The sequence below is a fragment of the Mytilus trossulus genome, chromosome 6 (assembly GCF_036588685.1).
Source record: "Mytilus trossulus isolate FHL-02 chromosome 6, PNRI_Mtr1.1.1.hap1, whole genome shotgun sequence".
In the NCBI taxonomy this organism is placed as follows: domain Eukaryota; kingdom Metazoa; phylum Mollusca; class Bivalvia; order Mytilida; family Mytilidae; genus Mytilus; species Mytilus trossulus.
The window spans coordinates 13665337-13682750 of NC_086378.1; the positions used below are offsets into that span (position 1 = coordinate 13665337).

The 17414-nt window shown below is 31.6% G+C and overlaps 1 protein-coding gene across 1 annotated transcript; it reads left to right on the forward strand.

Moving 5' to 3' along the window:
- The first annotated feature begins 743 nt into the window (after window positions 1-743).
- On the forward strand, window positions 744-5642 carry LOC134723204 (uncharacterized). The gene is made up of 3 exons (XM_063586830.1): window positions 744-1009; window positions 4683-4831; window positions 5434-5642. The coding sequence occupies exons 1-3, from the start codon at window positions 961-963 to the stop codon at window positions 5620-5622; spliced, it is 387 nt and encodes a 128-aa protein (XP_063442900.1). The 5' UTR covers window positions 744-960; the 3' UTR covers window positions 5623-5642.
- Window positions 5643-17414: the final 11772 nt, after the last annotated feature.

Genomic DNA, 17414 nt, shown 5'->3' on the forward strand with positions numbered 1-17414 from the left:
AATGGATATCTTAAAACATTTTTAGCTTTGTATTATGCTATGATTATTTCATATATAGATATATAGATAATAAAACAACAAAAATCGACCTCAGAAGCCGTTCAATTTAAAAAAAATCGATAACATTCAGTAGAGTGCAGCAATCAAACCACGATATAAAACAGATTTCAAGGTCAACATATTTAAGGCCCTCTATTCAAAAAATAATTCTTTAATGTCATGTTAGATGCTCATTTTAACATGGGGAGGCGTTATATTTGTAGATATTTGTTAATGTTGTTTAACTTCGTGCCGCAAATTTCTGAATTGGCCACTTTTTTTAATAACTTGAAATAATGTTTTCATAATTCCAAAATATGCATATCCTTGCAGTAATAAATTTTAATATTCCGACACCCTGCGGGGTTATTTTTCTGATCACCAACTGTGTCGGATAGAACAGGTTACAAACAAAGAAAAGTTCAAAATATTTATACTTCACTTCCTTTATATATAAGAAATACAAATAATTGTGCGAAATAGTATTGTAGCACGACATTCGTGCGGTTGGAGGAATTCACACAAGGAAGCTTGTAAAACTATTTAATCGAAACAGAAATCAACAATGAAAATATAAATACATCGTATATTAGCTTTGATAAAATTGCCATATACCTATAAATTTTGTCGTAATCTAGCAAATATTTAAACTGTTGTAATAAAATCGAACTTCAATGGTCGTTTTGTAATTAGAGTCACCTGCATCAGTCGTACCCGGATACACAGAGATATATATGTATTGAAGATCACAACGTATGTTAGAAAATAATAAATAATGTATAACGATTGCAAGTTGACGTCACAGTCATAGTCTTGAAATTTTGGTGATCAAACTTTAATTTTACGGACTTTAATTTAATATTGATATTAGTTTAGGTCGAGGAATTTCTCAATAAAGAAGAAAATGTAAAGAACTTCGATATGAGCAAAAGATGGTGGATTTTGTTAGGAGTTATTTTAGATTTCAAAGGTAGGAAGTCTTTTTTTTTTTTTATCAAAAGTCAGTAGAAAATATTTCTGTTTTAGTCCAAAATATATAAACATTAACTAGAGGATATTATATTTACATTTGTTTGTTGATGATTCTTCCTTTGTCAGAATGTGAAAATGTTCCTGATCAGTTCAATTCAAAATTAAAGAAAATAATTATAAATGATATTGTTCATTTAATCAACAATAGTCTAACTCGGTTAAGATGAAAACAATATGTGTCAGGACATAGGCTAGTCTAATATCTGTTTTTCTCGTCCAGGCTTCGTTTTTATATAATATAAACGAATGAAAACATGATTTCCAAAATTAAAGAATATGTGTTTAAATTACATTTCTATTTTTTTTCAAACAATTACTAGGAGCAAATCAAGAATAGGGAATTATAAAAATGTGAGCTCGAAAATGTAAGCAATCAATGCGCAATTTTGTTTTATTAGCAAAAATGTTTTCTCAATAAATTGAAAACCTATTTAACTAGCCCATTTGAAATGAAAATTCAAATACTTAAACTTTTTGTACAACGTTGGTTGACACATACAATATGAGACGGTAATGGTAATGCGCCACTCCTTGCAGTGAAACAATTGAATATTCTGACGCTAATAATCTATTCTACAGATGTAATAATGGAATACATTTTATAATTAAGCTACATAATTGAGTTGTAGGATGAAACCTAGTTTTTCTAAAAAAAAAAAGCAACCTTAGTTTTAAATATGTATACCTGAATGGTCACTATGAATCTAACCAAGTTTGGACATTTTCGTACGATCCTTAGCTTGAAAAATAGCAAGGTGGCTGATACTTTTTATTATATTTTTGGAAAAAGGATGGAAAAAATTTTAATTTGGCAAAGTATAAAAAAAATCTATCTCAGGAAATATATACCTATGATCTACCTTAAATGTTGTTTTCGTCTTAAATATTAATACCAAAGTACGATGAATGAATATTTTAAGTAAAATAAACCAAAAATAAATAAAAACACAGTCTATGTGTTCTTTATTAGTATCATAAAATGATCAAATTACTGCAATAAGTATTACAGTTAAACCGATATATTTTCGAAAAATGATTTTTAAACAATCAATATAAGATATTAACATCTTTTAAATATTTATAAGAAAAGATAACACTTTCTGTTATGTATTAGGGGCGTGGTAATGATACACATATCTGTCATCATTGAAAGATGAAGAACGATTGTAAACGATGCTACACAAGTTTAACGGTGGAATGCGTCTGAATGTTAGCACGCATATTTGTTACGTTTTTGAGGACGAGTGTTTAACAAACTATCGACATTCCCTCTTTTTGCCGACTTGTTTCTTTATGCGTCAGTAAAAAAGGCTAGCCTAAAATCTTTTTTCACTCGTTGAGGCTTCGTTTTTATATGATATAAACGAATGAACGATTGGATTCCAACGTGAACGAATATGTTTGAAAATAAAATTTCTTTATATTTTTCCAAACAATTAATAGAAGCAGATCTAGGTTTTATGTTATAAATGGTGCATTATAAAAATGTGAGCTCGAAAATGTAAGCAATTAAAGCGCAAATCTTGTTTTTTTAACAAACATGTCTCTCAATAAAGTGAAAACTTTTTGAACCAGCCAACTTGAAATGACAGTTCAAATACTTAAATGTTATTGTACGACGTGGGTTGGCAAATTCTATTGAAATATGAGAACGCAATCCGTCACTCCTTGCAGTAAAACATTTATCCAACAATAAAACGATAATTGAATTGAACATTTTGACGTTAACAGTCTATTCTCAAGATGAAAAAGGGAATACATTATCTTTTTTAGCAACATGATAAATAGTGTGGTAGAATATTATGAAACCTAGATTTCCTAAAAAGAAACACCCTTAGTTTTACTTGTGTATACTTGGACAAACGCAATATAAGTAAATGATTTTAAAATTCATCTTAACTAAGACCAGAGTACGATGAATGTTTAAAGTAAACTAAAAATGAATAAGTTCTTTAGCAGTATCATAAAATGTATATATTTTCTTTTAAGTATATTGAAATTACTGCAATAAAACTTATGAATAAACCGATATATTTTTAAATAAAGGTTTTTAAACAACTTCAAATTGATATTAAATATTAATCCCTTTTTACTATTTATTTGAAATGATAACGTTTTATGGAATGTACTAGGAACGTGCTCATAATACACTTCTCTCCAATCATGGCAATCAGGAAGAACGCTTTAAAACGACGCTACACAAGTTAAACGGTGGCTTACAATAATTAGTTGACCGATATGGTGCGTCATTATGTCAACACACAAGCTACACGAGATCTTGAATTTTTAGAACTCAGGAATAATCGGGTCGTCAAATATGAAAATGTGTCTGTCTCCATGATTTGACTTATGCATATATCTATATATATAGAATAATCACACATTGTCTCGAAATATAAATGTCATTTGTACAAGGCTTAAAACCGGATAGAAAACGAGGATGTGCCGAGGATCTGTGTATCTTTTAATATACTTAACAATGTTCAATCTATTTACCTGTGCTAATATGATCCTTTTGGTGGTATGACTATTGACGTGACACGAAAGTTGTGCATCCATCTATTAGGCGTTCCTTGTGAAAAAAGGGAGGGGGTCAAGATGCCCGATTTAAATTTTTTACAGTATTATATTAATTTGTTTACCTTTATATTTATATTTCAATCATTGTGTACTAGTACGGCATTGTTTTTTAATACTATGGGCACTGTAGCTAGTTATAAAAGCAGATTTGATTCCCAATTTTCTTCGGAAAATGTCTGTATAAAATAAGGAATATGATTTTCTTATCTTAAAAGTACAATTTTCATATTGTCAGTAATTTGTAAGGACACTCAGACTTACGAATTTGAGTTGTAGTTCGGTATTGTAGTCTGAATTTACATGGCAGTTGATGATGTTTGTCAAAAGACGACTACCACGTAGCTAACCTATCTATGGTTGTTTGGCTGGCTAAATCCATGCTTATATGGCAATGTAAACAATATCGGGAAAAAAAACATTTTGCAACTTGAATACAGTACGAATAAACAGATGAACCTTCTGCGTAAAGAAACGTATCAATGAAAAATGTTATAGTAAATTCGAAAAAATTCACCATATAAACTGCACAATTACAACAGACATCTTCCATTCACGACAACACAGGACACCACAAACAGTGACGTATATATAATCTTGAAATTCATACAATGATATGGAGCAAAATCCAATTATGCATAATTATTTTCACAATATTCATGATATTAGTCCAAATAATCATCATAATTATAAATGTCTTAAAAGAGGAGCGAAATATACTTGTAAAGCTATTTTTGTTTAATGCTGTGACGACGTTATCATAATATTTAGTAACACACAATACTTTATCCATGAAAAATAAAAATTTACTCGATTATACTGACAAAAATGACATATTTGTAATGTACCGAAAACACAATATTAAAACCATCAACGACAAGACTAACACAATATCCAACCGTACACATAACAGAAAAATCATAACTCTACATACACGAATGTTGGATGTAGAAATACCGACACAGTTTCCAAAAGTTTATTTTGCATTCATTTAAATTGAAAATAAAACCAACCTATCATGTTTGTCTTTGTAGAGATCGAATGTTTTGTGTCATGTTATTCGTGCATAGAAGGTGAATCTAATACGAGATGTAATGTTGCTGGAACAATTTCATGTTATATAAATCAAACTTGCTACACAGAAGTTACAAGAAGACCTTTAGTAGTAAAGCGTTATACAAAAGTAAGTAAGAAACTCAAAGCAATAACTTCAAAGAGTGGAAAAAGTATTATAGCTAGATAAACGTCACTTGTATGACAATCGCATAAAATTCCATTGCATTGACAACGGTTTGTGATCAAACATGCAAACATAAAAAGAAAATCACAGAATGTTACCACGTCATGTTAAAGAAAGTAAAACAAACAAAAAACACAATCTGAGACGTCATAAAACTGTACGGTATAAAAAAATATTTTTGCAGTCATTAGAAAAAAGAAAAATAACAAAACAAAAAAACAAAACAAAAAAACGAACTCAAAGGAAAATTCTAAACTGAGAGTCCCTTTTTCACATGGCGAAACAAAAAGCTCAAACACATCAATCAATTTGAAAACCGCTGTCATATTCCTGATTTGAATTGGAATAGGCATGTTTTATGTAAAACAAGGTAAACCTCTCACTTGTATGATAGAACAGTTAAACAGTGGGCAAAAAAAAGTAGACGTTGTACTTTAACTATAGGAATCTAACATAAAATCTAATTGACACCTGTACTTGAGGGAAGTATAAACAAGATAAAAGTATTCAAAATCTGATTTCATATTCATTTTCTGTATTTTTAGGGATGTATGGACATTATGAACTGTACGACAAAAATGAATCTGAATGATAAAATGACTTGTGATGAAACACCATCCAAATGTACATATTGCTGTACAGCTGAGCTTTGCAATGCGTCAAACAAATCAACAAATATTCAAATAATGAAAATATTGTACCCATTAGTTTTCATATTTATTCATTTTAGTTGACGTACGTTTATATAAGTAAAAATCCGAGACAGGTTTCAGCTTTTTTTATTCAATTATTCATTTCTGATAATTTGTACATGTAAAATATAATATAAATTTTAAAATGCTTATATGTAATTTATATACCTATATGGAGTTATTTTCTTTCAGAACGTCAGGTCATTCTTTTTCAGAATCAACCCGGACGATACCATGTTTCAATGGTATATGCTCCAAGGCATAAAATAATGACCTGTGTAAGGTCATTATTTTCCTTGATTAACATGCAATCTATGATTTACTTCAAAATTTTATTCGTCTAATAGTTTTTTGGTGCCGATTTGGATATTTATTTTCTAAAGTTCAACCGATGATAGATGTAAAAGAAACCGTCATTGTAGACCCGCAATTTAATTTTAGAAACAAATAACGTGAAGTTTTGTTGATTTATCGCTATAATAATTATAAAGAAACATTATCATATAGGTCAGATGAATTTTAATGTAGACTTTCATAAAAAAAAAATCCAGATTTAACATATTCTTGTGTAAGATTTTGAAAATCTTATTGAGTCAAACTGAATAGGTTGATTGCTTAACGTCCAGTGGCAAATATCGCATGCATGTTCAGAACGATACACACTGAATAGGAAATCATACTGTGACCTACATGTATTTATATTCGTCTTCGTGTCAGTTAGTAACTTTTTTTAAATATATGTATACCTTTAACTCTATCAAATGATCAACTAATAAAATAATCTTATATTCTATTGAATAACACGAAAGGGTCGGTGCCGAGGGTATATAATTTTATCCTGATTATCTTTTAATAAAATGTATTGCTGTTCGAAAGACAATCTTTCTGAATTTTTCATTCGATTCAAGTAAAATGGTTAAATAAATAACAACTTTTCCGCGATAGAAATAACATAACAAAACGAAAAAACAACACATACCCCTCCCCCTTTTCCATAAGCTAAGTGATACAATAAATAACTTACAATGTGTCTTGTATTTGTCATACACCGTTATCAGATGGTAATAATACATTTGTGTCTTAATTCATGCAGTTACAGTAACATTTTTATTGTGTATGGATAACAATTTTTAAAAGGTTTATATCTGAATTATTTAGTGAGTTTTATTTCACATTTTAAATGAGCCGCAGGGCGTATTAAACCTGAACGCATTAGAAAGGAAAATCCCACTTTAGTGTTGTCGGTAAAAAAGGATACTTAATTTTACAAATCGTTATAAAATTAATATTTTTTGACGGTATATAAGTCAGATAATGCATATTTTAAGGTTTTTCTTGTCGTAGAACACACCTCGGGGTGTCAGGATTGTTCAAAGAAAGACCTCCCTCCGGTCGGTCTTTCATTTGATCAATCCTGTCACCCCTCGGTGTGTTCTACGACAAGAAAAACCTTAAAATATACATTATCTATAACATAAATGTCAATTTAGAAGTGCATACTACTTACTGTGAATAATAAAGTAGAGGCACAGAGACACCAAAGGGGCATTCAAACTCATAAGTCATTAATGAACTGACACCGCCATGAGTAAGAAATCGGAGAACAAGCACCACGAAACCAACAAAAAACTTAGTTTATCTCCGGTGCTACAGAAAGGTATGCAGATTCTGCTCCTCATGTGACATTCGTCGTGTGAGTCCTCACATTATGTTTGTATAAAGTGATAAGGCATTTCACAATAGCGGATTGATAATTGATTCTTTTTTATACCCTTGGAAATTACAAAACTCATAAACCATCTAAAAGGTAAATATTCTAATTCTGAAGCTTAACTCAATATGAAGTTTTGAAATAGAAACAACTTATACTTGACAAAGGATAGACCAGACTGTTACTGAAATACACATAAAATAAACTCAAAGGATAAAACGATAAAACGATCAACACAAAACAAAACAAGTCGAAGTATATAATATATATACGCATTTTAATAAGGAATGAAAGATACCAAAGGGACAGTTAAACTTATAAATAGAAAATAAACTGACAATGCCATGGCACAAAATGAAAAAGATAAACCGACAAACAATAGTACACATGACACAACATATAAAACTAAAGAAAAAACAACACGAACCCCATCAAAAACTAGTGGTGATCTCATGTGCTCCGAAAATAGTCTTATTCGGTAGGTCACATTCATGAAAGGGAAAGGAATTGTAGCTACGACGTAAGGAACATATCCGATATCATTTGTGAAACGGTTATTTCATAACCGTCAACCAACTCTTGATAGCGTCCGTAAAGTTTACGAAGGGATGATTTCAACTTCATCATTCGAAACTCTTGGTTTAGTAGCTTCCTTGTGAGCAGCAACCCTCTAACAAGAGAATCATGATAGGAAATGCAAGCACATCAATATTGCATCAATTGGGAGATTTATACTCAGTATGCAGGTGATGCTGGAATGTTGCTACTTAGAAATGAAAAGTTCACAAGTTTACTCGTAAAGTTTTGTTTTCAACCGACCTTCATTGTCAATTTCTAGATGTAAGTCAAGATATGAGGCCGACTTAAATGTATCTGTAATATCCTGTATCTCTAGTTCGATGGGATAGATGCGTTCCACATAGTCACCAAATTTTGAATTATTTAGTGAAAGAACATCATCTATACAGCGGAAAGTAGAGTTAAGGGATATAGCTACTTTCTGCATGAAGCCAGCCTCAAAGTAATAGAGAAACAAGTCGGCAAGAAGAGGGGCACAATTTGTTCCCATTCGAATACTGACAGTCTGTTGAAAAACACGTCCTCCGAACGTAACAAATATGTTGTCAATCTAAAAATCAAGCATCTTGATAATGTCAGTTTCAGAGAATATTTTGTTTGAATCAGAGTGATTCTTTACAAAGTAGGATTTATCCCTCCTTAAGACCAGATACTTATATCTACGTTGGTCATTCGTTTTTATAAAGCAAACCAATGCCAACTCTTTCAATTTGTCTTTTAGTTTGGAATGTGGAATAATTGTGTGACGAGTAGAAAAGTCAAATGTTTCAATACTATTACAAGATGAAAGAGAGTTAGATTGTATGTACTCTAAAAGATCTTTGGAAATTTAAGCATCAACATCTGATTCACGCCACCTCTAGATCAAGCAGTTTCACAATAACATTGATGCCCGCTTTTAATTGCTGATTACATGGATGTTTATAATTTAGAAAGAGGTTTCATGGAGCACTTGGAAAACCCTGCAATATATCGTTGTTTGTAAGGACACTTATATTGTTTAGAATAACAATATTTTGGAATTTTGGGTTCTCAATGCTCTTCAATTTTTACTTGTTTGGCTTTATAACTATTTTGATCTGAGCGTCACTGATGAGTTTTATGTAGACAAAACGCGCGTCAGGCGTATTAAATTATAATTCTGGTACCTTTGATAACTATTAGGTATCCAATACAGTGATGGAAGATCCAGTTCTTCATCTTTGGTTGAAATTCAAAAGGAACATAGAACAGACCTATGATTATCCAGGATTTCCTCTTTGGTAAGTGTCGTGAAGGTATATGTTGAGTTTCCAAGTGAATTTTCAATACCTAACTCGTTTATCAAGCAGTTAATGTAATGAGTTTTACACGACAACGATGTTGTTTGAGGCTTTATCTACGGGGACAACAACATATTTGTCATGGAGGTAGAATAAGTGTTTTGCAACATTTTGGTCTTTAAAGATTGACAAAGCATGGGCATTGATAGACCCATTAAGTTTTTTAATTCTGATTTGTATCAACAATCTCACCGTCTTTATCCATTCTGAAATAGTGTCTACGTCTTTCTTTTCGTGCTAAGCCCTTTGCCTGGCATAATCCTCGACTGAATTCATCAAAATTTTAAAGTTGTATTTCCAATTGCTGGATTTAGGCTCACGATATTTTGGACCTTTTGATAACACATTTCGAAGACAAGTGTAATTAACAATGTTGAGGTCAGCATTAATAACGTGGTCAGTCGGATGTGTCAATTGGGAAATAACACAAGTACAATCAGGAGGTTTAGACTTATAGTCGTCAAAATTGAGATCCTGCAAATAGTTTTGTTCGAAGTTTTGTAAACAGAAAATTTATTAAAATGACCATATAATTGATATTCATGTCAACACCGACGTGCTGACTACTGGGCTGGTGATACCCTCGGGGACGAAACGTCCACCAGCAGTGGCATCGACCCAGCGGTGTAAATAGTTATCAAAAGTTTGTAATTGAAAATTTTAGGTGCAATAGGTTTGGTATAGGTATAAGAAATGATTGGTGAACACTGGTATTTGAAATAAGGAGGTAATTTCGATTGAACTAATTTATGATTAAGGATATTGCCTAAGTTGACACGATTTGTTGGCAAATGAAAGATCATCTCTCTTTTTCATCTTTTCCAATGCGGACTGGCTTAAAAAGAGAGTGACTTGCAATATCCACAATAATAGGTTCAAGTTTGTATCGGTTTGAATGAGGGTTTGTAACAGTTTGTAATTCCAAACATAAATTGAACAGAGAATGAAGTTTTAAACGGGGTAATGAATAAAGTTTCGTGCTAATGTGATGAATACCAAGCGGCTTTTATATAAATGACAGTAGGACATTAATAGAGACATCATGCAGAGAACGTGATGTAAAATGACGATAAACATGACTGCGTCTACGTCGAAGTGTAATATGTAATGTTCGATGTAAAGTAAGCACACAAATGCGCATAGTATTGTAATTTATAGATTTGTAAGGGTAAACCATTATTTCATAGCAGTACCAAGATATACATATTATATATATATAAGTTAAATGAATTTTGATTGTAGGAAAATTTTGTTGTTGTTCTTCTTTTCATCCCTGCAAAAGACAGTAAAATAAAAACAAGCATATTATCTGCGATTATCCACACAATAACATGGTTTTACTGATATATAGATATATATGGCCCATTTAAATAACGATATATTTATTCTTTTTTATTTTGATCCTTACATAGTTTTGCTCACCAGTGATATTTTAAATTAAATAAAGTTTTTTTAACACTATCGCAATCTAAATGTAAATATATCTTACAACAAAAATGTACTTTTTCACAGATTAAATTGAAAAATGGGTGTTTTATTGGTACAAGGGTAGGATTTAAGTATATACGAGATAAGATGTCACTACAATTTTCAAAGAAAACTTCAAAGTGTAATTTGCATATAAAAGCAGTATTAACATGTTTATACATTATGTGAGTAATTTCATTTCTTATACATATATTTAAATTCTTATACATATCAGTCCAAACATGTTAGATCTGGAAATTTGCGTATTATGTTTTTGTTTTTCCATGGCCGGGATTCGAACTCATTATATTGAGATATCGTGACACCAAATCGCCTTGCACTTTGACCGCCGCTTGACCACCTAGCCTCTTAAAATAAAACCGAGGGTGTACTTTCCTCGTCAGTATCAATATAGAGTCGTAACACAGTACATGATTTAGAAGTCATGAAGATGATGGCATTTTACAGATCAGCTGAATTGTATGTCTGTGTGTGTGTATAACTGATGCAGCAGGTTTAAGAAAAACTTTACCCTATTGAATCGGCTATGTTGGTAGGTTTTATGTGCCAAAATAACACATAATAAATGCTTATATTTGGTATGCAGTGGTTCCAAAGCTTTTATCGTAAATAATTATGTATAAGAGTTTAAGTCAACAAAAACGCATTTTATTGGTTGGGTACGTCATTTGATTGGTCCAGAATTTACAAAATGTATGACACAAGTCTTCGTTACAACTCCGTCTAGTCAGTTTTACTGTTTTAGCGGTTTTGGAGAAGTTTCGATCGTTTATGAGTAATGAACGATAAAAAATAAATTGGCACATGGTCGCATGCCAAGGTTTTACCTAGCCTAAGTGATTAATGGTCTGGTATGTCTAAACGTTATAACCTCAAAAGTGTATTTTTCTTGAAAAGTGTTTTAGTTATCGCTGAAACATATGTTTCTGTCTAATAACTGACATCTAATTGATAAATATTTACAATCTGTAATTTAGTTTAGTTTATCAGGGACTCACAATGGCTATAAGTGTTCGAGTTGATATTGATTTATCACTCTTTGAACATTATACATTTCCTCTGATAGTTGATGTGCTTTAGTTTGTAGTTTTTTATTTCAATTTATTAATTATGTATTTTCTCTCAATCGATTTATGACTTTGAACAGCGATATACAGCTGATGCATTTATACCTAAAAGTAGTACATACATGATACTAATGACATATGTATGGACGTAAGCATGATTGGTTGATTTTTTACTAACGTCCTGTGGCAGCCATTATATACATATTCAGATTAAGAAATTTCCAACATGTACAAGTTACAATTATTACTTAGCAATACACACGGTTATTTTCAAAAGTGTTGAAGTACCTTAAATTTGGAAAATTAATTGTTTTGGAAGAACCATGAGCACGGAAATATTACCTTTCATTAGGTTGATCTGCGCTCTGAGAGACATAAAATATTCGAGTGATTTAATGTTCACATTCTGACCGGATGTGGCTGCAGAGTTATTCCTTCCTCACAGCTAAACAGATGTCCTACTTTTGCAAGGGTATTAATGCCGATCGAAAACAAACTTATTGAATATTAAGAGTTTAATTGAATCTTGTGTCGAAAAAAAGCATTCAACAATCCTCGTACAACGTTGGATATATATATATGATAAATATATTAATGTCAAATAGTATGAGGATAACTTTTAATTGTTACCCTGTTTACAGTTGTTGTCTATTCGTTTGATGTGTTTTATCATTCGATTTTGCCATTTGACTAGGGACGTTCCATTTTAAAACTTACTTTTTGCTAAACGGTTTACTGAATATTATGAAGCTTTTATAAGATAATGCCTACACTGGAATTTGTAATATTTCTTCTCTGTATAAATGGCGAAAACGGTCTTTCATTTTTTTCATGAAGATTTATGGAAAGTTACTTATCATATTCTCTTTCCAAATATGCAAGGAAAAGTAGCACATTATGATCCTATTTCTCGCATTAGCGGTATAATAAATTACACCACAGAGTATTCTTTATGGGATATCATTCAACATCAAATCGTTATATAAGAATCACAGTCCTTTTTACATCTTACATCATAATCTAGGAAGTAATGATCACGTAATTATGCAGTATGTGTTTTTTTAAGTTAGTTTTGGTTCATTGTTTGTATTATTTATAACAGTGTTCAGAATAATTCACTTTGACCGACATTTCTGATCAAGAAACTGGTTGTGCTCAGAGATTCATTATAAACTTTGGCATTTTTTGGTTGCATAACATTTTGTACCGCAGTCGCGGCCTAAATCAAATAGAACGTTAATCCCGCTGTAGCCTTTATTTCTATTATGTTAACTATAGAAATTGTTGCAAATATCCTGTCCTTTGATTTGGTCGTTTAAAAAATTGGAAAAAGAAATGGAGAATGTGTCAAAGAGACAACAACTCGACCAAAGATTACAAAAAACTAACAGTCGAAGGCTACAAATTGGTCTTCAAGACAGCGAAAAAAATCCCGCACCCTAACGCACAGATTCGGTAATAACCGATTTAGATTTTAAGTGTTGGACTGTACTGTTAACGAATTTCGTACTGTTTGTTTGTTGTTAAAAACACTTTCTTTGATTAATTGTAATCATGACACCCTATTGTTGGCAAATTTACAGAGATGACAAGGAGACAGAAGTCACTTCTGAATTTTATTTGATAGTTCTACACATTGGATTCGTTTCATTCCGTATTGAGCTGTGTAAATAAGATGGTTGATCTTTTTTACCCAATGATTTCCGTCCCTCCATATTCTACAAAAAGTGAGCAGGTCGTTTATTGTTGTACGGATCAACTGCTTCTGGAAGATTTAACTGAAAGCCAAATTACCAGTAGTCTTTTAAAAAAAATAATACTTATTCATATTGCTTATTAATAAGAGGTAAGGCTGTGTTGCGCTATTCTTGTAGTTGAAACCAGCTACTGTGATTTGATTGTTGTGCTCTGAACATTGTTTAGTATTTGCTTATTGAATTAATAGGAACGTAGGGTAAATGATGAGTATGTACTTAAATATTTTTGCTTCAGGGAAAACGATGAAAAGAAAAACATATCAATTTGCGTAAGTTTTGAATTTTCAAAAAAGAAACAAACATTGAACATCTGTGCAAACTATATCAATTATATACATCCTAATAAAACTTTGGTTCCAATGCCTCAACACAAATAAAGGCAACAGTAGTATACCGCTGTTCAAAACTCATAAATCCATGGACAAAAAACAAAATCGGGGCAACAAACCAAAACCGAGGGAAACGCATTAAATATAAGAGGAGAACAACGACACAACACCGAAACGCAACAGCACACAGAAACGGACCAAGCAACAGACAATACACCACGAGAATAACAAATATAACATCAAAACCAAATACATGAATATGGGATAGACAAGTACCGTGCCACGTCTTATCTCAAAAATAAGAGAAAACAGAAACGACTCAACGTTAAAATGCAACACACACACAGAAACGAACAATATTATAACAATGGCCATCTTCCTGACTTGGTACAGGACACTTTTAAAGGGGAATAAAAGTGGTGGGTTGAACCTGGATTTAAGGCATGCCAAACCTCGCACTTTAATGGCACAGTTAAATATAACATTGAAATGAAAACAAAAAATTACAGGACTACAATACAAATAAAAAGCAGAACATATTAGACAAAGAAAAGCATGATCAATAGATAACAAAAAGCATCAGGTTTAAAATTCAATACGCCAAAAACGCGTCTAGTCCACACGAGACTCACCAGTGACGAAAAAAATACAAAATTGTACAGCACTGAAGATCAAAAGTTGAAAAGGTTTTGCCAAATACGGCATCACAAAGACGTTTCTTTCTAAATTTGTGAATGGTTTTTTTAATAAAGTAGACACACAATCTGTATAAATAAAGACAACAGTTGTCACTGCTCTTCAATTTTGTACTTGTTTGGCTTTATAAATATTTTGATTTGAGCGTCACTGATGAGTTCTAGTGGACGAAACGCGCGTCTGGCGTACTAAATTATAATCCTGGTATCTTTGATAACTATGTATATGCCTGCTCAAAAGTCATCAATTGAGAGAGAACCAATCCGGGTTAAAACTAAAACCGAGGGAAACACGTAAACTATATCATCATGTAGGCTAACGGACTTATATAGTTAATGCTTCTTGCTTACACTTCATGCATTTTTTCCTCTTCCAATGGACCTTACATTTATGGTTTAGATCTAAACGTAACATAACTATATACTATTCTGACACTACTGCCTTCTACAGAAAGTGATATTTTCCATTTTTTATGTAATTCATTCTATAGGTCTTCAATATCATTGATGAGACTGTACATTTGATTAATTTGGCCACCTGCAACAAGTAACATATTCCTTTGTTTTCAGTAATTTAATCTATCAGTGTTTTATATCATGAATGTACATGTACCTGTTATCAGTTTGATTAAGGTTACTGTGAGTGAGAAAATTTTAATGAAAGAGTGTAATTTAGTATTTTAAGGACGTATGTTGATCAAATTTCTATGGCAACGGTTTCTATGGAAGAAAATATCCAAGTAAATATTTTAATCTGTTTTGATGTTGTTATGACTATGCAACCTACATGACACATGTAGACTATTTGGTTTGAATGGTATTTTTTTTTTATAACAGTGTTAACTCATTTTCAGGGGCTTCCAAAAGGGAATTTGAAAACTATTTTTTCCTCTTCGAATTAGTTTTTATAAGAACAACACATAAAGAACATGCCAGAGAAAAACATAAAACCAGGGGGGAAGAAAGAAAAAATAACAATAGCCAAATCACTGTCCACCAATACTACACAGAACACTAATACAGAACATCATTAATATTGGCCACTGGACGTTAAGCAATCAACAATCAATCAGAACATCATGACTCCTATCGACACCGATGATATCATTAGTTATCATGGTGTAATCAGGGGTGTACAGAATTTTACACCTTTGCTGAAATATCATACACCCTCAGGTGCAGCCGTATGGGTGTGTGAATTTTCAAAACGGTGTAAAATTCCGTACACATCTGATTAAACCATTTATTTCTTTTGAACAATTCCTTTACTAATTTAAGCTTGAATGCAAAATTGAAAAATGGTAATGAAAAATTGCGAGTGTAACATATTTTCAACGGTGATGATGTTGCACATTGTCAAATAATTTTCTTTATTTTTTACAAAATTAAAAAAAATCTTTTATTTTTTTTTATCTTTTTTGTATCAAACTTTTTTTTAATTTATTTTTTATGTCGAAAAAGGGTGGGGTGTTATTTACACCGGGGTAATTAACCAATCAGATTGTAGTGTTTTTCCTGCATAAGAAAATAAGAAATAAAACAATGTATTTAGTTCCTTTGCACTTAAACATAGCCTTTAGTTTTCGTAGGATATATTATGCATGTTTCAAATGGAAAACTAATGTATCTATTATTTCTGATTTATTAACTAGTCATAAGCTAAAACTACATGAGGGAGTTACTTTGTATCATATACGCAAAATTACTGCCCTACACGCCTATGGCGTACAAGGAAATTAGGTAAGTAAGTAATATACGCAAAACAGTGAAAGTGTCAGGTTTGCATGGTTGATATGATCCTCAGGTTTGCGTGGTTGATATGATCCTCTGTACTGTTCAATCTTTCAACGATTCTTATTGTGATTTTCAAATGTTTTTTTTCAATAGGAAAGAATCTAATTAGCTAACTCTAGAAGCAAACATTAAAAAATAATTAATTGCTACATTACTGACACGATTTACGACAGTTTTTTCCAAAGAAAATATTAATGTAATTAATGTTTGTTTATCACAATACATTATTACCTCTGATCACTGCTGTGTGACTGTAAGGCCTAGAAGGTATCATATCTCCCTCATGCAAAGCTCTGATGCCTGTCACGGATTTGGCTATACTTTTAGAAACTTTTGGATTATAGCTCGTCATCTTTTATATCAACTTTCGATTTTTACATATTTTGGCCACGAGCATCACTGAAGAGACATGTATTGTCGAAATGCGCATCTGGTGCATAAAATTGGTACAGTTAATGTTATTATCAGAAGCAAGCGTTGCTATCTCTTTTTGTTTTACTTTCAAACTGAAGTTAGTCAAAGTTAAACTTGGTATCTATGATGAGTTAATTTAGTCCTTGATTTCTTTTCTGTTTAATTATGTAAAGCTGTATGTAAACTGTACATCTGTAAAGCTGTATATAAACTGTACATCTGTAAAACTCTATATTACTGTGGATAATTATCGTATTACAAAAGATATATAGCTTATACACAGATTTTAAAATGTGCAGTTTATATACAGCTTTCAAAATGTACAGTTAATATTCAGTTTTACAGATGTACAGTTTATATACAGCTTAAAAAATGTACAGTTTATATACGGCTCTACAAATGTACAGTTTATATGTTGCTTAACAGATGTACAGTTTATATACCGCTTGACAGCTGTACATTTGATATGCAGCTTAACATATGTACATTTGATATGCAGCTTTACAGATGTACATTTAATATGCATCTGTAGAACTGTACATGAAGATTACTTGTATTAAAGTAGTTGTGTAGCTCAAAAACTTAACCCTCATAAAAAATTACGCATGCGATGTATTTGTTAAGATTATTATCATAAGCAACATGTAGATACCTACTTGTAACCCTCTTGTCAAATAC